Source organism: Tachyglossus aculeatus, chromosome 12, assembly GCF_015852505.1.
Source record: "Tachyglossus aculeatus isolate mTacAcu1 chromosome 12, mTacAcu1.pri, whole genome shotgun sequence".
NCBI classification, from domain to species: Eukaryota; Metazoa; Chordata; class Mammalia; order Monotremata; family Tachyglossidae; genus Tachyglossus; species Tachyglossus aculeatus.
This window is the reverse complement of record NC_052077.1, coordinates 3,246,336-3,269,881: the sequence shown is the minus strand read 5'-3', so window position 1 is coordinate 3,269,881 and position 23,546 is coordinate 3,246,336. Positions and strand designations below refer to the sequence as shown.

General features: G+C 43.6%; 1 protein-coding gene across 2 annotated transcripts in view; it reads left to right on the top strand.

The window, feature by feature from the left end:
• The window catches only part of TBCK (TBC1 domain containing kinase), a 242,687-nt gene that overhangs the window by 47,855 nt on the left and 171,286 nt on the right, over positions 1-23,546 (top strand). For both annotated transcript variants that reach the window (XM_038755254.1, XM_038755253.1), the window contains 2 exons: positions 12,479-12,593; positions 14,879-14,952. In XM_038755254.1, the coding sequence (XP_038611182.1) occupies positions 12,479-12,593; positions 14,879-14,952 (189 nt within the window). The remainder of the gene's footprint in view (positions 1-12,478; positions 12,594-14,878; positions 14,953-23,546) is intronic.

Below are 23,546 nucleotides of genomic sequence, written 5' to 3'. Positions count from 1 at the left end.
GTTCAGTGACTTGCCCAAGGTCACACAGCGAGGCAAGTAGCAGAAGGTGGGATTAGAACTCAGGACCTTCAACTGCCACACCTGTACTCTTTTTCCATGTGGGGCAGAGACCGTGTCAGATCTGATGATCTTGGATCTGTCCGGTGCTTTGCACTTCATTATTATTATGGTCATCATCGTTCTAATCATAATTATTATTAAATGAGAAATATTTCACACCAGCTGACGTATCCTAAATAGCAACCAGTTGGTAATGCGGAGTCCCTGGGTTTTAATCCCAGTTCTATCACTTGCCTGCTGCATCGTGTTTGATGTCCCACTTAGTTTTAGTTCAGCTAGTACAACCTAAGTAGATAGAGCATGGTCTGCTGTGTGACCTTGGGCAAGTCACTTCGCTTCTTTGTGCCTCAGTTACCACATCTGTAAAATAGGGACGAAGACTGTGAGCCCCATGTGGAACATGGACTGCGTCCAACCTGATTAGCCTGTATCTACCTCAGCGTTTAGTACAGTGTCTGGCCCATAGTAAGCACTAAACAAATACCATATACTAATACTACTACTAACTGGACGTCCACATAGATCTCCTTCAATCCCATCCCATTGTATATGTGGCATTCCGTCCCTTACATAACATCATAAATTATTGGACGTACTCCATTCTTCAACACCTTAAGGTCTCATAGAACTCCAATCAATCAGTTGTATTTATTGAGTGCTTTCTGTGTGCAGAGCACTGTACTAAGCGGCGGGGCTCAGTGGAAAGAGCCCGGGCTTTGGAGTCAGAGATCAGGGGTTCAAACCCCGGCTCCGCCAACTGTCAGCTGTGTGACTTTGGGCAAGTCACATAACTTCTCTGTGCCTCAGTTACCTCATTGTAAAATGGGGATTAAAACTGTGAGCCCCTCGAGGGACAACCTGATCACCTTGTAACCTTCCCAGTGCTTAGAACAGTGCTTGCACATACTAAGTGCTTAACAAATATCATCATGATGATTATTATTATTACAGTATAGCAGAGTTGATAGAAAACTTCCCTGCCTATGAGAAACTTACAGTGTGGAGGAGTTCATTCATTCAGTCCTATTTATTCAGCACTTACCATGTGCAGAACACTGTACTAAACGCTTGAGAGAATACAATACAATAAACAGACACCTTCCCTGCCCACAACGAGCTTAAAACTGAACGTCTAGCAACATCCTCTAAATCTAAACATCGGGGCCTAATCTAGATTAGCGGCATGGCTTAGTGGATAGAGCAACAGGCCTGGGAGTACGAAGGTCATGAGTTCTAATTCTGGCTCCACCACGTCTGCTGTGTGGCCTTGGGCAAGTCACTTCACTTCTCTGGGCCTCAATTGCCCCATCTGTAAAATGAGGATTAAAACTGTGAGCCTCAAGTGGGACAGGGACCGCGCCCAACCCGATTTGCTCGTATCCACCCCAGCGCTTAATACAGTCCTTGGCACATAGTAAGTGCTTAACAAATACCAATCAATCAATCAATCATATTTATTGAGCACTTACTGTATGCAGAGCACTGTACTAAGCGCTTGGGAAGTACAAATTGGCAACATATAGAGACAGTCCCTACCCAACAGTGGGCTCACAGTCTAAAAGACACAGTCTAAAAGACTAAAAGTCTACCATCCTTATTATTATTATTTTTATATTATTTGCTCCCTCATTCATTTATTCATTGTCGTCTTTATTGAGCAGTTACCATGTCCAAAGGCCCTGAACTAAGCTCTTAGTAGAATACAATCCAGCAGACACATTACCTGCCCACAACAAGCTCACAGTCTAGAAGGGGAGACAAACGTTAATATACGTAAATAATAAATAAATTACAGATTTATCCCTCCCTCTGCAGCCCCAGCCCCTGCCAGCTTTCTCCCTTTCCTTCTCTCACCTACGGATTTGTCTGCTTTGGTATCTGCCTTTTCCCTCCACCTTTCAAAGAGCCTGAAGTTCTTTACTTGTACCTATCTATTCTATTTATTTTATTTTTTTAGTACGTTTGGTTTTGTTCTCTGTCTCCCCCTTTTAGACTGTGAGCCCACTGTTGGGTAGGGACTGTCTCTATATGTTGCCAGCTTGTACTTCCCAAGCGCTCAGTACAGTGCTCTGCACACAGTAAGCGCTCAATAAATACAATTGATTGATTGATTGATTGATTTACCTTCTAAAGGACCAGGGAGCAATCTATTAATGTGATAATGACTAATTGGTAAGAGGTGATTTTTCACTGGACGTACTGACTGCCTCAGAAGGATTTCCAGTAACTTTCGGCGGCTTAAGGAAGGAAAGTGAGGGAGGAAGCGGGAAACGCTTGATTTCACCGATTTGGTGAATTTCGGGTATTTCTTTCGGTTCCTTTCTTTCGCTTCCTTCGCCCTTTTCTGGTGTCAGTTATCTCCTTCTGCTCAGTGCCATCTGTAGTGCTCTCTGCTTTGCTTCTTTCCCCTTCCATCTGACAGTCGGAAAAGCGGTTGTGACCGTGGCCAAGCGTCTCAGCGCCTTGTTGCAGTTTTTTACTTTTTCCCCCCAAAACGAAGAGAAGTTGGGGAAAAACTCAGGGGCTGTTGGAGGTCCTTGGGATGAGCTGAGATTAGCTGGGATAGAGTTACACTTGTTTGGATAATAGGATGTTGGAGCGGAATGGGATGTTTTTTAAATGGTGTTCGTTGAGCGCTTGCAGTGTGTCTAGATTCACGGTCATCAGGTTGGACACAGTCCATGTCCCACAGGGGCTCACAGTCTTCACCCCCATTTTACAGATGAGGGAACCGAGGTATAGAGGAAAGGAAGTGACTTGCCCAAGGTCACACAGCGGGCAAGAATTCGTCCTTCCTCATTTGTAAAATCGGGATGACAGACCAGTTCTCCCTCCTCCTTAGATTATGAGGCTCAAGGGGGATTTGATTGTCTTGTATGTACCCCAGTGCTTAGTAATAATGACAGTAACAATAATTGTGGTATTCGTTAAGCGCTTATTATGTGCCAGGCACTCTCCTAAGCGCTGGAGTAGATACAACCTAATCGGTTGGACAAAGTCCCTGTCCCACGTGGGGCTCACAGTCTCAATCCACATTCTACAGATGAGGCAACTGAAGCCCGGAGAAGTGAGGTGACTTGTCCAAGGTCACACAACAGACAAGTGATGGAGCTGGGATTCAGTCATTCATTCATTCATTCAATCGTATTTATTGAGCACTCACTGTGTGCAGAGCACTGTACTAAGCGCTTGGGAAGTACAAGTTGGCAACACATAGAGACGGTTCCTACCCAACAGCGGGGGATTAGAACCCAGGTCCTTCTGACTTCCAAGCCTTTGCTCTATCCACTAGGAAATACTATTTCTAATTCTTTATGCTTAGTAAGTGCTTAACAAATACCACAATTGCTATTATTCTGGTCAGGCTGTTCCTGAATCAGACCAAAGGGTTCTTCAGCCCAGTATTTGGCCTCCAACTGTGGCAATAGGATGTCAGGAAATCACCCTCCTCCCCATCTAATATCCCTAACTCTGCCGTTAGCTGTCCTTCGGTTTCTCTAGACTGTAAGCTCACTGTGGGCAGTGGATGTGTTATCAATTCTGTTATAGTGTACTCTTCCAAGTGCTTAGTACAGTGCTCTTGCACATAAGTGCTCAGTAAATAATAATAATAATAATAATAATAATAATGACATTTGTTAAGCGCTTACTATGTGCAGAGCACTGTTCTAAGCGCTGGGGGGATACAAGGTGATCAAGTTGTCCCACATGGGGCTCACAGTCTTAATCCCCATTTTACAGATGAGGGAACTGAGGCTCAGAGAAGTTAAGTGACTTGCCCAAGGTCACACAGTGGACATGTGGCAGAGTCGGGACTCGAACCCATGGCCTCTGACTCCAAAGCCCGTGCTCTTTCCGATGAGCCACACTGCTTCTCTATTAAATATGATTGACTGATTGATTTCTCACTTTCTAAGACCTCCCTGTGGACCTATTGACTATTAATTTATTTCATTTTATAACCACCTCACAATTAAATAATGCATGCACCTCCCAGCGTGGCTCAGTGGAAAGAGCCCGGGCTTTGGAGTCAGGGGTCATGGGTTCAGATCTCGGCTCTGCCACTCGTCAGCTGTGTGACTTGGGGCCAGTCACTTCACTTCTCTGGGCCTCCGTTACCTCATCTGGAAAATGGAAATTAAGACTGTGAGCCGCCCGTGGAACAACCTGATCACCTTGTAACCTCCCCAGCGCTTAGAACAGTGCTTTGCACATAGTAAGCGCTTAATAAATGCCATTATTATTATTAATATGAACTCCAAGTCATATTAGAAGGCTGAAAGGCTACTGATCAGTCGGTTGAGTTGAGCGCTTATTGTGTGCGAGCACTGGACTAAACAATTGGGAGAGTGCAGTATAGCAATAAACAGACACATTCCTTGCCCACCACGAGCGTATAGTCTAGGGGGGGAGATGGACGTTAATATAAATAAATAAAATTAAAGATATATACATAAGTGCTGTAGGGCTGGGAGTGGGGGATGAAAGAAGGAAGCAAGTCAGGGCTATGCAAAAGGGAGGGGGAGAAGAGGAAAGGAGAGCTTAGTCAGGGAAGACTTCTTGGAGGAGATGAGCCTTTATTAATGCTTTGAAGGGCTGGAGAGTAATTGTCTGTAGAGTATGAGCAGCTCAATGTTGGTTGGTAAGAAGAATTGTTTCAGGTTGTTATCCTTCCACTCCCCAAACTTTGTAGAATCTAAAAATCAAAATGCTGATATTTTTTTTCCCCCAGAGTCCCAGATCTGAAGTGTTATCTGTCTCTGCTTGATTTAACCCTGGTCAAGAAACAGAAAAGTAAACACTTAGTAATTAAGGCCGTTAGCTAGGAAAGGTCATAAATAATATTTGCTCTAAAATAAAAGTATTTTTTGTGCCACAAAAATGTGTCATTATTAGACATGTTTTACCGGTTATTGACACTTCATCGAGCTGTGAAGTTGTGATAGAAGCACTTTATTAAATCTCCATTTGAAACAATCAGCGTGCATTGATTTATGAAGTAAATAACATTATATGTTTGTATGTATTTATTACTCTATTATTTATTTATTTTATTTGCACATATTTACAGAGAAGCAGCGTGGCTCAGTGGAAAGAGCCTGGGCTTTGGAGTCAGCGGTCATGGGTTCAAATCCCGGCTCCACCAATTGTCAGCTGTGTGACCTTGGGCAAGCCACTTAACTTCTCTGGGCCTCAGTTCCCTCATCTGTAAAATGGAGATTAAGACTGTGAGCCCCCCGTGGGACAACCTGATCACCTCGTAACCTCCCCAGCGCTTAGAACAGTGCTTTGCACATAGTAAGCGCTTAATAAAAATGCCATCATTTATTCTACTTATTTTATTTTGTTAATTTGTTTTGTTCTCTGTCTCCCCCTTCTAGACTGTGAGCCCACTGTTGGGTAGGGACCGTCTCTATATGTTGCCAGCTTGGACTTCCCAACAGTAAGCGCTCACTAAATACGATTGAATGAACGAATGAATGAATTTTAGCGCACGTATTTGGTCATTTTCTCGAGTCAGCCAACCTTCCAGAATAAAAGAGCTTAGACTGTTTTATATAGTCAGGTCGTTTGAAAGTTAGGTTTTCGCCCGCAAAGGTGGAAATTACTATTTAAGTCTCGAAATCCGTTTTGAGTTGATGTCCTGTTCAGCGTTATTCCGTGTTGTTTTAGGAAACCCGCTGAATTGGTGAGCAGCTGAGGCCCTCTAGTGTGTTCGTTGAAGTGGGTATTGTTAGAAAAAGCTTTCCAAACCTTTAGGTATTGTAGAAATCACAGACGAGGAATCTGGCAATTAATAAAGCAAATTTGACCGCCCCAAGACATTCAGCAAGGGCTTTCAGCTAGTCTTACTTCAATCAGTCAAGCAATTGTATTGATTGATTCATTCATTCATTCAATCGCATTTATTGAGCGCTTACTGTGTGCAGAGCACTGTACTAAGCGCTTGGTAAGGACAAGTTGACAACATATAGAGACGGTCCCAACCCAACAGTGAGCTCACAGTCTAGAAGGGGGAGACAGAGAACAAAACAAAACATATTAACAAAATAAAATAAATATGTACAAATAAAATAGAGTAATAAACACGTACAAATATATATACATATATACAGGTGCTGTGGGGAGGGGAAGGAGGTAAGGGGGGGATTCATTCAATCGTATTTATTGAGCGCTTACTGTGTGCAGAGCACTGGACTAAGCGCTTGGGAAGTCCAAGTTGGCAACATATAGTGACGGTCCCTACCCAAAAGTGGGCTCACAGTCTAGAAGGGGGAGACAGAGAACAAAACAAAACATATTAACAAAATAAAATAAATATGTACAAATAAAATAGAGTAATAAACACGTACAAATATATATACATATATACAGGTGCTGTGGGGTGGGGAAGGAGATAAGGGGGGGGATTCATTCAATCGTATTTATTGAGCGCTTACTGTGTGCAGAGCACTGGACTAAGCGCTTGGGAAGTCCAAGTTGACAACGTATAGAGACGGTCCCTACCCAACAGTGGGCTCACAGTCTAGAAGGGGGAGACAGAGAACGAAACCAAACATGTTAACAAAATAAAATAAATAGAATAAATATGTACAAATAAATACAAATTACAAAGTACAAATAAATAAATGTACAAATAAATATGAACAAACATGTACAAGTAAAATAGAGGAATAAATCCATCCAAACATATATACATATGTAGAGGGGCTGTGCGGAGGGGAAGGAGGTAAGGGGTGGGGGGGAGGAGGGGGAGAGGAAGGAGGGGGCTGAGTGTGGGAAGGCCTCCTGGAGGAGGTGAGCTCTCAGTACGGAAAACGGGGGAGGCTCCCCCCCAACCAGGCCCAAGGCCCACTCGAGCGCTTAGTGTTGCAGAGCACTGTTCCAAGCACTTCTGAGAGTAACATTCAATAAGGTTGGTCAACCCAATCCCTGACTTCTAAAGGGTTGACAGTGTAATAGGAGAGAAAGACATTAGCCGGGTGTGGGCCGGTGGCGAGGGAGAGTGGGGGGAGATCGATCAATCAATCAATCAATCAATCGTATTTATTGAGCGCTTACTGTGTGCAGAGCACTGTACTAACCACTTGGGAAGTACAAGTTGGCAACATATAGAGACAGTTCCTACCCAACAGTGGGCTCACAGTCTAAAAGGGGGAGACAGAGAACAAAACCAAACATACTAACAAAATAAAATAAATAGAATAGATATGTACAAGTAAAATAAATAAATAGAGTAATAAATATGTACAAACATATATACATATATACAGGTGCTGTGGGGAAGGGAAGGAGGTAAGATGGGGAAGCAGCGTGGCTCAGTGGAAAGAGCCCGGGCTTTGGAGTCAGAGGTTCAAATCCCGGCTCCGCCAGTTGTCGGCTGGGTGACTTTGGGCAAGTCAGTGCTCTGGGCCTCAGTTCCCTCATCTGGAAAATGGGGATCAGGACTGTGAGCCCCCTGTGGGACAACCTGATCACCTTGTCGTCTCCCCTTCGCTTAGAACAGTGCTTTCTCCCCTTCTAGACTGTGAGCCCACTGTTGGGTAGGGACCGTCTCTGTATGTTGCCAACTTGTACTTCCCAAGCGCTTAGTACAGTGCTCTGCACACAGTAAGTGCTCAATAAATACGATTGAATGAATGAATTAATTAATTAAAATAATTCCCGGTTAGGGGAGCAACAGAGTTCTAGACTGTGAGCCCACTGTTGAGTAGGGACCGTCTCTATATGTTGCCGACTTGTACTTCCCAAGCGCTTAGTACAGTGCTCTGCACACAGTAAGTGCTCAATAAATACGATTGAATGAATGAATATTAGGGTATGTACATAAATGTGGAGGGGCTGAGGTGAGTATCTGGGGTGAGCTTGACAGAAGTGCATAGACGATTCATTCATTCAGTCACATATATTGAGCATTTACTGTGTGCAGAGCACTGTGCTAAGGGCTTGGAAAATACAATTCAGCAACAAAGAGAGACAGTCCCTGCCCACACCGGGTTTACAGTCTAGGAGGGGGGAGGCGGACATCAAAACGAGTGAACAGGCATTAGTGTAAATAAATACAATTATAGATATGTACATATATACACAAGTGCTGTGGGGGGGCGGGGAGAGGGAGAGTAGAGGAGATGGAAGGAGTCGGGGTGATGTGGAGGGGAAGCTGAGGGAAAGGGGGGCTTAGTCTGGGAAGGAAGACCTCTTGGAGGAGGTGAGCTTTCAGTGACCTCCTTCCCTTCCCCACAGCACCTGTATATATGTATATATGTATATATGTTTGTACATATTTATTACTCTATTTATTTATTTATTTTACTTGTACATATCTATTCTATTTATTTTATTTTGTCAGTATGTTTGGTTTTGTTCTCTGTCTCCCCCTTGTAGACTGTGAGCCCACTGTTGGGTAAGGACTGTCTCTGTATGTTGCCAACTTGTACTTCCCAAGCGCTTAGTACAGTGCTCTGCACACAGTAAGCGCTCAATAAATACAATTGATGATGATGATGAATGAATGATGAACGGGGGAAGTGTGCTAATTTGGCGGATGTGAGGTGGGAGGGCATTCCCGGCCAGAGGTAGGACGTGGGCCGGGGTTCGACGGCGGGACAGGCGAGAACGAGGCCCAGTGAGGAGGTTAGCGGCAGCAGAGGAGCGGAGGATAATCAGGTTGTCCCACGTGGGGCTCACAGTCTTAATCCCCATTTTACAGTTGAGGGAACTGAGGCACAGAAAAGTTAAGTGACTTGCCCAAGGTCACACAGCTGACAAGTGGCGGAGTCGGGATTCAAATAATAATAATAATGATAGCATTTATTAAGCACTTACTATGTGCAAAGCACTCTTCTAAGCTCTGGGGAGGTTGCAAGGTGATCAAGTTGTCCCAGGGGAGGGCTCACAGTCTTAATCCCCATTTTACAGATGAGGGAACTGAGGCCCAGAGAAGTCAAGTGACTTGCCCAAAGTCACACAGCTGACAAGTGGCGGAGCCGGGATTTGACCTCCGACTCCAAAGCCCGGGCTCTTTCCACTGAGCCACACTGCTTCTCTATCCCCCATCGTCTCCCAAGTGCTTAGACCAGTGCTCTGCACCAAGTAAGCGCTCAGTAAATTCTCTTATTGATTGACAAAATTGTACTCAGCTGCGAAAAAAACCAAGTTCTTCCATTAAATCTGATGTTTTTCCTATTGATAAACTCTTTCTCCATTGTGTTTTGGCTTTGGCTTAGGATCTCTAGACCATAAGCTCATTGTGGTCAGGGAATGTGTCTGTTTATTGTATTGTACTCTCCCAAGCTCTTCGTACAGTGCTCTGCATTCATTCATTCAATCGTATTTATTGAGCGCTTACTGTGTGCAGAGCACTGTACTAAGCGCTTGGGAAGTACAAGTTTGCAACATATAGAGACCCGGTCCCTAATGATACCATTTATTAAATGCTTACTATGTGCAAAGCACTGTTCTAAGCACTGGGGAGGTTACAAGGTGATCAGGTTGTCCCACGGGGGGCTCACAGTCTTAATCCCCATTTTACAGATGAGGGAAGTGAGGCCCAGAGAAGTTAAGTGACTTGCCCAGAGTCACACAGCTGGCACCCATGAACCCATGACCTCTGACTCCAAAGCCCATGGTCTTTCCACTGAGCCACGCGGCTTCATGGCTCACAGTCTAGAAGGGGGAGACAGACAACAAAACAAAACATGTGGACAGGTGTCAAGTTGTCAGAACAAACAGAATTAAAGCTAAATGCACACAGTAAGAGCTCAATAAATACGATAAAATGAGTCAGATAAGGCCTGCTGGGATGTTACTGCTGTAACATTTTATGTTTGCTACAAACGAACAAACGTACTCCACTTTTGGGGTCACCACTGAGAGCTTGGAAAGTTCATTTGAGACTTGTTGTGAAGTCTCATGCTGTGCAGTTATGCTGTTGGTTTATACTTTGAGATTGTTTGTAGGAAAAGATAGTGCTGTTTAACATCACTGTCCGTCTTGTTTCACGGATGATGTAAATTGGTGATAGAGGATGGGAGAAGCTATTCTGTGAATAAATATGGATTCTAGGGTACTCCAGTCTCCTTTGAAAGAGTCTGTTGACACACTTTTTTTGGAGGGAGGGACTTTGGTGAAGAAAAGGTGAATACTGAAATGTTTCACAAGTGCATGCATTAAAAAAGGTACAGCTAACAATCATTATAGAAGGGATTATCTAATATGTGGCTTATCTATGCCTTAGGCTTTGCTTCCCTCACCTTCCTGCTGCTGGGTTGAATAATTCTAATGAAAAGGTTAAGTGGAGGAAGCAGGCAAAAACCAATAAATTTTTTAAAAAATTAACCTGTGAGTTTTATAACATTCCTCCTGCCCTCCAACACCCCATAGAATTGGTGTTTGGTAATTAAAGGGTACAAAGTCCTCTTTTCAGCTAAAGTAAAAAGTGAAATAGAGTTGTTAAAAAATTGTAAGTGCTTGACAGCAAAATGTGAATTTGGCTCAGTGGGTCATAAAATCATGAAATGATATTCATATTCACACCCTATGTGATGACAACATCTCTTGATAGTCATTATCTTTTAACTTTAAGATATTGTTTTTATAAATTAAATAATTTTCTTCCTGATGAAATGTTAATGGCCACAGATTTATTTATATTAAGATACAGTCCAGAATTTCAGTGGTTTATAAACAGGCTCCTGTCATTGAATACCCAAATCACTTTTACAGAATAATGACAATTTTAAATTATATTCTAAATGAACATTTCCCCACACACATAATGTGTTGCAGAAATGTAGATCACTTCAATTTAGGCTGTCACTGTTTACCCCAAATCATTTATTTTCTCCTAGTTTTGATCATCAGAAGCCTGGATGGAGAAAATCACTGAATGAGATTGATCCCAGAGGAGAATTAATAATAATGAGGACATTTGTTAAGCGCTTACTATGTGCCAAGCACTGTTCTAAGCCCTGGGGGGTTACAAGGTAATCAGGTTGTCCTGAGGCACAGAGAAGTTAAGTGACTTGCCCAAAATCACACAGCTGACAAGTGACAGAGCTGGGAATTAAGCCCGAGAAACTCAAAAGGATATGTATTCTTGAGTGGGGAAAAAAATCCCAAACATATCCAGCTCATGGAAAGGAGTCAGTATTGGCGATTCATCACTTGATTTTCAGATGGGTCTGTCTTCTTCCCTTTTCCTTCCCATCTCCCTTCAAAAAAAGGAAGGGATTGTGCTTTCAGTGACTGTTCCGTAAATTCATAATAATAACAATTATGGTGTTTGATAGCTGCTTACTACATGCTGAGCGCCAGCTAAGGACCTAGACCCAATCCTACATAGGGCTCACAGTCTGGAGGGGATGGAGAATAGTTATTTAATCTCCATTTTTACAGATGAGGAAACTGAGGCATGGAGACATTAAGTGACTTGCCCTAGGTCCCACCACAGACAAGTGACAGAGTGGAATTAAGAACCCAGATATCCTGATTTCTAGTCTTGTGCTCTTTCCACTGGGCCCCACGGCTTCTCTGCCTCCTTAAAAATAGTTCATTTCTCTGCCTCTCAGCGCTTAGAACAGTGCTTGGCACATAGCAAGCAGTTAATAAATACCATTATTATTATTATTATTATTATTTCTTCTGCCAAAGAAATATAGCTTTGTATCCAAGTGGAACTACCAGCTTCTTGAAAGCCAGGCCCTCCCAACAAAATATCTCACTCCATTTCTCGGTTTCCTGCTTAGCTCTAGCATTTCTGTGAGACCAAGAGGCTCTCAACTCCTTCTGTGTTACAAAGGGCAAGAGCTACTAAAGAGCAATTGATAAGCTGAAGATCTCTGGCCACATTAGCGAGAGTAAATGGTAAAAACAGTATTTTTAAACAAGTAAAGTGGTATTTTTCGAAGCTGACATATTTGCAAGCGAGAAAGAGAAATGATTCCCCAGACCCTGGCCTCCAACAGGTTTTGTCAAAAAGTAGGGTGAGAAGCAGTGTCGCCTAACGGATAGAGGACGGGTATGGGAATCAGAAGGACTTGGGTTCTAATGTCGACTGGGCCACTTATTTGCTGTGTGACCTCGGGCAAGTCCCTTAACTTCTCTGGACCTCAGTCCCTCATTTGAAAATAGGGATTAAGACTGTGAGCCCCCCCCCCCCCCCCCCCCCCCCCCCCCCCAGCACTTAGTACGGTGTCTGGCACATAATTAGTACAGTGCTCTGCACACAGTAAGCGCTCAATAAATACGATTGAATAAATGAATGAATAAGTGCTGAACAAGTGCCATTTTTTTTAAAAAAAGTATGGAATCAATCAGTAAGCCCCACCTCACTCTTTGCAGCACCTGTCTGTCAACCTGGGGTTTGTATTTCTTTAACTTGGGGCCTAATGACGCGCAATCTGTTTTTGTTTTTCAGCTGCTTGCAGGTATTGCAAATCGCATTCGAGGTCCTGCAGGGCTTGCAGTACATGAACCAACATGGCCTGATCCATCGGGCCCTATCTCCTCACAACATCCTCTTGGACCGAGAGGTAGGACTCCAGCTCCGGGAGGAATCCAACGTTCGTTGTGCCTAAAGATGGAGACCAGCCCCATGCAATGGAAACGGTCCACGAGGCTGCGGGATAAAAAGGATCTATAAACGTGCTGATTTTTGTGGTTGTTTTTATAAGCACGCAGCCTCACAAATTCATCTGTTTTTAGAGTTCGTTCTCATTTCCAAATGCCCATTTTCCATGTCTCCAGGCGCTACCTTTCACCCCTTTTCCTTATAAAGTAATGTATTCCTGAATTGTGTCTCCCTTCTCCCCTTCAAGATTGACATTGATCTAAGGAGGCCTCCCTGACTATTTGTGGAGTGAAATTGTCCCCTTAAGCATGACTGGAGTACTGTTCTGCGTAGGAGGGTCTTTTCTCTCCTTTTCCCTGGGACTCCGCTTGTTGTTCATTGGTGAAATTTGCTTAAAAATCTTATGGGGGATTAGTGTGCATATGGCCCTCGAGGCCATTTGGGTAGGGAGGAAACATTTTCAGAAGGAGAGATTGGTTGGTTCTTGTTAAGATATCAGGATAGCCTTTGGAAACTTCTTTCTGGAGAATTCAGTGCAGAAATAATGGTAATAGAAGAGACCTTTCCTTCACCTCCTCTCTCCCCTACCTCTCCCCAGTTTATTCCTACCTGACATTCAGGGTGCACTGTTAAAATTGTATCAGAAAGAGCAGTGCTCAGCTTTTTATTTGGTTGGTTGTTGGGTAAATTACAGAACGGACTGTCACATAACTTTTTTGCGTGTTTGGAACGATGGGAAAACAAGTTCCTCACAGACGAAAGTAAACCGAGAATAAAAGTAGTTGAAAGTGGTTAGGATTGATTTGAGAGATTTTCAAGTTGAAAGGAAGCTCATCAAGTTTAGATTTGAGGACTTTTGTCTTGTGATTATGTTGAGGCCCCTGAAAATTGTGGTCACCTTTATTCCGAAGTAGATCCAAAGGATGCTTGCTGGTTTAGGTGACTCCCTAGTAGCTCCTTAGGAGGAAATCAATCTTGCAAGGCTAAAAGCCTCAATGTCAGGTTTCAGTGTGCGGCGTTACAATCACATCTTCGCTTCCTTTTCTTAGTATCCCCCTGCTCCTCTCCCAAAAAAGATTTGAATTAATCCTGCCGTCCTTTCCTCTAGTAATACCATGACTTTGCTACAGGCATTTCAAGCAAGAGGAAAGCTTTATGGCTGCTTTTTTCATCCTTCCTCAAATAGCAAGATAATTACCAAATCAACAAATAACTTCTGAGGAAAATATAACAGGTCAAAAAGTCTCCTTGTTGATGATGAGGATACCCGCCTGTCACCCGTCGCCCGGGGACAGGTTCATTTGGGAATCGGCGTGGTGAGAGAAAGAGAGAGACTGGGAACAGAAAGGCTGAGTTTTATACAAAATTTATTCCGAGGGGCGAATTGAATTCTTTGTTTATTTTGGATGTGGCGAATTGAACTGCCCTTTCGGGAGGAATATGAATAGCTTCCCTATTAGGAAGAATATACCTATGTGTTCCCTAGGTCCCACCCACAAACACTTTCCACATGGGAGGAATCCATTTATGTTCCCTAGCTTCCAGCCCCATGAGCGTTCAACGGGATCCTCGCCCATCCCACTGCTCCTCACTTGGTGCGGGCAGAGCGGGCATCCCACGCTCTGGGCAGAGGTAACCCTAGGCCATTCCAGTTCCCTTCCTCCACTTATTCAATCTCCACCCTCCCTCCTTCCATAACTTATTTGGTCAGCACGGAGGTGAAGGTCACCTATTTCCGCCCCCCGGGGCAGAGATATCCTGTGGTGTCAGAACTCCATTTAGCATTTTGACCTGGAGATGGTGGGCTGCCAGGTTCACCTTAGCCACCGCCCCTGGGTGAAGTAGGTAATAATAATGGCATTTATTAAGTGCTTACTATGTGCCAAGCACTGTTCTAAACTCTGGGGAGGTTACAAGGTGATCAGGTTGTCCCACGGAAGGCTCACAGTCTTAATCGCCATTTCACAGATGAGGGAACTGAGGCACAGAGAAGTGAAGTGACTTGCCCAAAGTCACACAGCTGGCAATTGGCGGAGCCGGGATTTGAACCCATGACCTCTGAATCCAAGCCCGGGCTCTTTCCACTGAGCCACGCTGCCTTTCTGGTAATAGGAACCCCAGTGAGCAATCCTTTCATAATTGGCATCTTGACTCCATGGTTTGTGTGGGTCAAGAGCGCCAAAAAAGTCATGAGATACTTCAGAGGTAGAACAGTCTTGAAATAAAATCCTGTCTCTTCTCTTGCAGGGACATGTTAAATTGGCTAAGTTTGGACTTTACCACATGACAGCCCATGGCATTGATGTTGATTTTCCTATAGGGTAAGACTATTTATTAAACATTTTTGTTTGTCCTTGCTTTTAGCTATATCCCATCATCTAAGCTTCCGTAGATACTGCGGAAAAAGTCTTTTCAGTTTGGGTAGTTATCAGAAGAGAACAACTGTATCATTGACAAACAGAAAATCAGTTGTCTTTATTGAGCGCTTACTGTGTGCAGAACACTAAACTGAGCTCTTGGGAGAGTACGATATAACAGATAAACACCTTTTTTTAATGGTATTTTTCTCTGTGCCTCAGTCATCTCATCGGTAAAATGGGAATTAAGACTGTGAGCCCTGTGTGGGACACCCTCATTACCTTGTATCTACCCCAGCGCTTAGAACAGTGCTTGGCACATATTAAGCGCTTAACAAATACCATCATTATTGTTATTATTAAGCGCTTATTATGTGCCAGGGATTGTTCTAGGCCCCAGAGTAAATATAAGGTAATCAGGTTGGACACGGTCCATGTCCCTTATGGGGCTCACAGTCTTAGTCCCCAGTTGACAGAGGAGGTAACTGAAGCCCAGAGAAGTTAAGTGATGTACCCAAGGTCCCACAGCAGCCAAGGGGCAGAGCCGGGACTAGAACCCAAGTCCTTCTGCTCTATCCATTAGGCCATGCTGCTTCTCAGCACTTCTTAATCCCTCAGTCTTCTTCTGTACTGTGGAGAAAATTGAGTAAATCAAAGCACTGTGCTTTGTAGATCACCCAAGGTAGCCTTTGTTGGCTTTGATAAGGCTATTCCCAGTTCTGCCCTTGATTCAGTGGAAAGAGGCCTGCTCCGGGAAATCAGGACACCTAGGTTCTAGTTTTGGCTGTATGCACCACCCCTGCTCACCTACTTGCTTGTTGCTTTTCAGGCTTCATCAGGTTTATGACGGGCCGGGAGGGGAAAGAGAGTTTGAATGGTGCAGGGCAAGCCGTTAACACTATAATCAACTCCTCTCTGTGGGTTGTTGGTCTTAAAGTCTCCAGATTTGGGGTTCACTTGTCCTTCTTGATGGGAGACTCCATCAAGACTCTGTGGAATGGTAGGCAAGCAGTAGAATATATACGCAGCACTTTTGTACATCTCTATAATTTATTTTGGTGTCTGAGCTCCTTGTGGGTAGGGAAAGAATCTACCAACGCTAAGCAGCAGGGCCTATGGGCTTGGGAGTCAGAAGGACCTGAGTTCTAATCCTGCCTCCACCAATTATCTGCTGTGTGACCTTGGGCAGGTCACTTAACTCCTGCCTCAGTTATATCACCTGTAAAATGGGGATTAAGACCGTTAGTCCAGCATAACTGTTGTTTTTGTGTCTCCGCCAGCACTTCATTCAGTGCCTGGCTCTTAGAAAACTCTTAACAAATACCATACCAACAAAAGGCTCTTCCGTAGTACTCGGTGAGGACAAGAAGGTATCTGTTGTTGACATAACAGACAGATTCTTCATTAAAGTTGACAAACCACTATCACAGCACAGGTTTCTGCTTTTGCAATCTCCTGCAAAGTTCTGTAATCATACTGCAACTCATTTAGTTAACATGATGTTATCCTTGGAACTGCTTTAGCGTAAGAGTAAACAATTGTTTAGTGATGTTTAACGTGAGAATATACAGCACAGAAAGGAATGTCATACTATTCCAGAAGTTTGGGAATATAAGTCTGTGGGGAATATTCATTCATTCAATCATATTTATTGAGTGCTTTATGCAGAGCACTGGACTAGGCACTTGGGAGAGTACAGTACAACGATAAACAGTGACATTCCCTGCCCATAATGAGCTTACAGTCTAAAGGGGGTGAGACAGGCATCAATACAAATAGATAAAATTACAGATAAATGCCGTGGGGCTGGGAGCAGGTAAGAGCAAAGGGAGCAAGGCAGGGGGAGACAGAAGAGAGTGGGAGATGAGGAAAAGTGGGGCTTAGTCTGGGAAGGCCTCTTGGAGGAGATGGGCCTTCAATAAGGTGTTGAAGGGGAGGAGAGAAATTGTCTGTCAGATTTGAGGAGGGAGGGCATTCAAGCCCAGAGAACGGGATGCGGATTAGGGGTCGGCATTGAGACAGGTGAGATCGAGGTGCAGTGAGGTTAGCACTAGAGGAGCAAAATGTGCAGGCTTTTTTTTTTTGTCATTTAAAGGCTCCCCATGGCTGGTTGCCGTTTTCTTTTAAAAGCTTAAGACCTCTAAGTTCCTTGTTCAAAGCGTCTCTAATGTGAAGTTAATCAATTGTATTCATCGAGTGCTTAGTATGTGCAGTCGTAGTTATAGTGTAGGTTTTGCTGCCACACTGAAGCATTTTCTTGTGTGGGTATGTCCTTATTGGTAATTGGTTAACAAGCTCTGGAAATTCACAATGCTAAAAACTGTATGTGTGTAGTATGTAACCTCTTCTCTTTGATTGTGCGTGGATGTAAGTTCAGACAAAACTGCAAGACGAGCAGCATTTTGAAATACAATCACTGCCACCAAATATAGACACCCACCAAAAGCTAATTTCAGTGGGATCGTGCATTTTATGGAATTCCAACCGCCAACGTCCACTTATAAAATACAGCCTCTGGCTATCAGTGGGGTGTTTCAAAATTAATAAGTTACTGTTAAATTTTCACTTGGTGACAGTGAAAAGAAAAGCAGAGGAATCAGTGAGTGTCCTGCAGAAAGCAGTTGGAGAAATCAAGCCTGAATTTAAAAGATATGGGTAGAACTTCACTTATAGATCCATGTGGTTTGATTTACTTTGATGTCTTAGATAAAACATGTGTTAACAGAAACTCTCAAAGAGCAAGGAATGAAACAATACCCAGGAAAAATAAAGTGATCAAATAGCTGCTAAAGCATGAAAGAAAATGTTTTTGCCAGGAAAAAAAAAAACTTGCAGTGGCTTCAAAAGGCAATTATTAAGGAACCGAAAAATTGTAAATGCTAACATCTGCCTTAGAACATGGTAAAATGTGGAAATTGAGCATTTATTTCAACTGTCCAAGTAGCTAAATACCTTGTTAAAATGGCCAATGAGGTGATGGTGGTCTGCTTTGTTTATCTGACCAGCCATAGCTCTCTCTCCCAAAGTCCTCTTTGGACCATTAATTGCCCCCTTCTGTTAGAACACTTGACTAATAGAAATAACAAAAGTAGCTAGTTGGAAAAAAAACGCGATAAAGAGAACCCTCATTGTCACATTGTACTTTCCCAAGTGCTTGGTATAGTGCTATTATTATCATTATTATTATTATTATTATGTGCCATTGAGTTGTTTCCAATTCCTAGCGACTCCATGGATATACTTTCTCCAGAACGTCCTGTCCTCTGCCATAATCCGCGACCTTTCTAATAATAATAATAACGATGATGGTATTTGTTAAGCGCTTACTATGTGCGATGCACTGTTCTAATGGTTCTTCCGTTCTTATTGTTAGGGTCTTTATCCACCTAGCTGCCAGTCTCCCTCTTCCACGTTTTCCCTGGACTTTTCCTAGCATTAGTGTCCTCTCCAGGGAATCAGCCCTCCTGATTATGTGTCCAAAACAGGCTGATCTAAGTCAAGTCATTTGGCCTTCCAAAGACCATTTTGGTTTAATTTGCTCTAGAATCCGTTTGTCTTTCGGGCAGTTCGTGGTGTTCACGGAAGCATTCTCTGACACCACATTTCAAAAGAGTCGATGTTCTTTCTATCCTGTTTTTTCACTGTAATGCTCAACAAATAACCACTGATTGATTCTCAATTCGGAAATGCAGCCGGCCCACATGACGGGATCTTCAGCCTCCTGTCTCTTCCCCTCTCCAGGCCATATTTCACTCTGCTGCCCGGATCATTTTTCCACAAAAACATCAATCAGTCATATTTATTGAGTGCTTGCTGTGTGCTGGGCACTGGACTGACTGCTTGGGAGAGTATAATACACAGAGTCACATTCCCTGCCTACAAGGAGCCTGCAGCCTTGGCACATATTCATTCAGTTGTATTTATTGAGCTCCTACTGTATGCAGAGCTCTGTACTAAGCCCTTGGGTGGGTTCAACAGTATAACAGTTAGTAGACACATTCCCTGCCCGCAAAGAACGTACGGTCTAAAGGGGAGCTTACAGTCTAAGCAGGGTAGAATAAAGGATTTAAAGGATTTTTGAAGCACGGCAAGCGGGACAACACAGGGCAGCTCTCCCTGAACATATTTCTAGACCGTAAAGCTCACTGCGGGCAGGGAATGTGTCTGTTTGTTGTTATATCGTACAATACACTACAATTAAGCATTTAGTACAGTGCTTTGCACACAGTAGGCGTTCCATAAATGCAGTTGGGGTTGGGTGGGCTCAGCCTGCTTTTGGCAATGGTTATAACCTCATTTCCACACCTGCAGCACCTCCACATTTTACCATGTTCTGAGGCAGATGTTAGCATTTACAGTTTTTTGGTTCCTCAATAATTGCCTTTTGAAACCCCTGCAAGGTTTTGTCTGGCAAAAACATTTTCTTTCATGCTTTAGCAGCTACTCGATCACTTTATTTTTCCAGGGTATTGTTTCATTCCTCGCTCTTTGAGAGTTTCTGTTAACACACGTTTTAGCTAATCTAATTATCTAATAATAATAATTATTATTATTACCCCTGATTCCCCAGCGGTGATCACCTGAGGGCAGGAAAGTGTGGGCTGATCTCAAATTCCTTGATATGCCATTAAACAGTGAAGAAGTATGAGAAAACAAACATTCACCGATGTTTCCTTTGCGCTCTCTCTGAAGATTTAAGAACTAGTATCTTGTTACTGTGGTACTATTCCAAATCATAATGCACCAAACGCCGTTGTCTTCATATGAGTGTTTATAAATACTGCAGTTTGCAAGACGCTCGTTGGAATTAAATGTAGACAGATTAAGTTTGTAGATAAACATTGGTCCAAATGCCCGAGGCCAGGAGGTTTCTTCTGCCAGGTTTGTAGGGAAAATGTTTTATATTTTTTTCTTCCTAGATATGTTTAGGGGAAAGGGAAACTTTTTTTTTACGGTATTTGTTAAGCACTTACTATATGCCAAGCACTGGGGTAGATAAAAGATAATCAGGTTGGACACAGTCCAAGTCGTATGAGGAGTTCACAGTCTTAATCCCCATTTTACAGCTGAGGGAACTGAGGCACAGAGATGTAAAATAACTTGTCCAAGGTCACATGGGAGAGCAGAGATTAGAACCCAAGGCCTCTGGTTCCCAAGCCCGTGCTCTTTCCACTAGGCCATGCTGCTTCTCATTGGATTTTTAGATTTAATTGGGCAATCATTAGTCTTTTTTTTAATGGCATTTATTAAGCGCTTACTATGTGCAAAGCACTGTTCTAAGCGCTGGAGAGGTTACAAGGTGATCAGGTTGTCCCACTGGGGGCTCACAGTCTTAATCCCCATTTTACAGATGAGGGAACTGAGGCGCAGAGAAGTGAAGTGACTCGCCCAAAGTCACACAACTGACAAGTGGCGGAGCCGGGATTTGAACCCATGACCTCTGACTCCAAAGCCCGGGCTCTTTCCACTGAGCCACGCTGCAGAGTTGATCAGATTGGCTGTTATTTAACAGATGTCAGTGAAACTCTGCAAATGGGGAAAAGACGACGAAACTAAAGTTGCGAGCTGTTACGTAGTACGCCGTTGGAAAAAGTTTCTTGTATTAGAGGAAAATGCACGTTCACATAGGAAGTTGGAATGTTCAGGCAGAAATATTAGAGCAACTTATGCTGGCTTGATTGATTCAATAATAATAATCATTATGGTATTTGTTAAGCATTTACGGTGTGTCAGGCCCTGTTCGAAGCATTCATTCATTCAGTCATATTTATTGAGCGCTTACTATGTGCTTGGAAAGTACAGTTCAGCAATTAACAGTCAAGCACCGGAGTAGATGCAAGATAATCAGGCTGGACACAGTCACCGTCCCTCATAGGGCTCACACTCTTAATCCCCATTTTACGGAAGGGGGAATCGCGGCCCAGAGACGTGAAGTGATTTGCCCAAGGTCACACAGCAGACATGTGGCAGAGCTGGGATGAGAACCCATGACCTCCTGACTTCTGACCAGGTCGCTGCTCTATCCTTTGGGCCATGCTGTAAGCCAGTTTAGAAATCCCTGCGGCGAGATCTAGATATTTGTTCTATAAAATATTCTCTCCGCCCCTCACCAGATGATCTCCGTCTCTGCCCTCTCCAAATACTTCTTCCCCTTTTACCAGGATTAATCTCTAATTAATTAGATTAATTAGATATTAATTAATTAAGAGATTAATTAATTAAAAGATTAACTAATCTAATTAATCAGATTAATCTCTAATCTTTTACCAGACCATAGGGATTTGCCTGTTGCTACGTTTATTCAGCGTTTTCCTACAGGCAGATTCCCAGGAAAAATAAAAGCTAGTAAAATTACAGTTGATGATGATGATGGCATTTGTTAAGCGCTTACTATGTGCAAAGCACTGTTCTAAGCGCTGGGGGGGTTACAAGGTGATCAGGTTGTCCCACGTGGGGCTTACAGTCATCATCCCCATTTTACAGATCAGGGAACTGAGGCTCCGAGAAGTGAAGTGACTTGCCCGAGGTCACACAGCAGACATGTGGCAGAGCCGGGACTCGAACCCGTGACCTCTGACTCCAAAGCCCGGGCTCTTTCGCAGAAGGGAAGCAGCGTGACTTGGTGGTTAGAGCCTGGGCCTTGGAGTCAGAGGTTCTGGGTTCTAATCCTGGCTCCACCGCATCTTCATTCATTGTCATATTTATTGAGCACTTACTGTCTGCAGAGCACTCTACTAAGCACTTGGGAGAGCACAATATAACAATTAAACATCCACATTCCCTACCCACAACTGGTATGCTGTGTGCCCTTGGGCAAGTCACTTAACTGCTCTGTGCCTCAGTTACCTCATCTCTAAAATGGGGATTAAGACTGTGAGCCCCTTATGGAGCATGGGCTGCATCCAAACTGATTAGCTTGTATTTTTCCTGAAGCTCAGTACAGTTCTGGCACATAGTAAGTGCTTAACAAAAACCATAAAAGCAAGAGAAAAGGTAAGTTGTTTGTCAGAGCTGCGTAAAAAAGGTATTGGGAGTTAAGGAAATATGAGCTAAGAAAGGGAAAAGGTAGAGTAATAATGATGGTATTTGTTAAGCGCTTACGATGTGCAAAGCACTGTTCTAAGCACTGGGGAGGTTACAAGGTGATCAGGTTGTCCCACGGGGGGTTAACAGTTTTCATCCCCATTTTAGAGATGAGGTAACTGAGGCACAGAGAATAATAATAATAATGATGGCATTTATTAAGCATTTAGTACATGCAAAGCACTGTTCTAAGCGCAGGGGAGGTTACAAGGTGATCAGGTTGTCCCACGGGGGGCTCACAGTTTTAATCCCCATTTTACAGATGAGGTAACTGAGGCACAGAGAATAATAATAATGACAGCATTTATTAAGCGCTTATTACATGCAAAGCACTGTTCTAAGCGGTGGGAGTTTACAAGGCGATCAGGTTGTCCCACGGGGGGCTCACAGTTTTCCAGATGAGGTAACTGAGGCCCAGAGAAGTGAAGTGACTTGCCCAAAGTCACACAGCTGACAGTTGGCGGAGCCGGGATTTGAACCCATGACCTCTGACTCTACAGCCCGTGCTCTTCCCACTGAGCCACACTGCTTCTCCAGAGTAGTAGAAGGAGTAATACTAAGGGGAAGCAGTGTGGCCTCGTGGCAAGAGCACAGACTTGGGGGTCAGAGGTTGTGGGTTCTAACTCTGGATCTGCCACTTCTCTGCTGTGTGACCTTGGGTGAGTCACTTCACTTCTCTGTGCCTCAGTTCCCTCATCTGTAAAATGCAAATGGAGAGTGTGAGCCTCATTGTGGGGCAGGGACTGTGTCCAACTTGATTACCTCGTATCTACCCCAGTGCTTAGTACAGTACTTGGCAGATAGTAAGTGCTTAATAAATATTATTATTACAGTGCTCTGCACACAGTAAGCGCTCAGTAAATACGATTGATTGATTGATTGATTATTTTGTGCAAACTCTGCAAAATAGAGAAGCAGTGTGGCTTAGTGGAAAGAGCTCGGGCTTAGGAGTCAGAGGTCCCGGGTTCAATAAATACGATTGATTGATTGATTGATTATTTCGTGCATACTCTGCAAAATAGAGAAACAGTGTGGCTTAGTGGAAAGAGCTCGGGCTTAGGAGTCAGAGGTCCCGGGTTCTAATCCCGGCTCTGCCACTTGTCTGCTATGTGACCTTGGGCCAGTTGCTTAAATTCTCTAGAATAGATGAAAAATCACTATCAGTTAACCAGTGGTTTGTCTTGAGTGCTTACCGTGTGTAATAATAATCAATCAATCGTATTTATTGAGCGCTTACTATGTGCAGAGCACTGTAATGATGGTAATAATGATGGTATTTGTTAGGCGCTTACTGTGTGCCAAGCACTGTTCTAAGCGCTGGGGTAGATACAAGATAATCAGGTTGTCCCATGCGGGGCTCACAGTTTTGATCCCCGTTTTGCCGACGAGGGAACTGAGGCACAGAGAAGTTTAGTGGCTTGCCCAAAAGTCACACAGCTGACAAGTGGCGGGGCCGAGATTAGAATCCATGACCT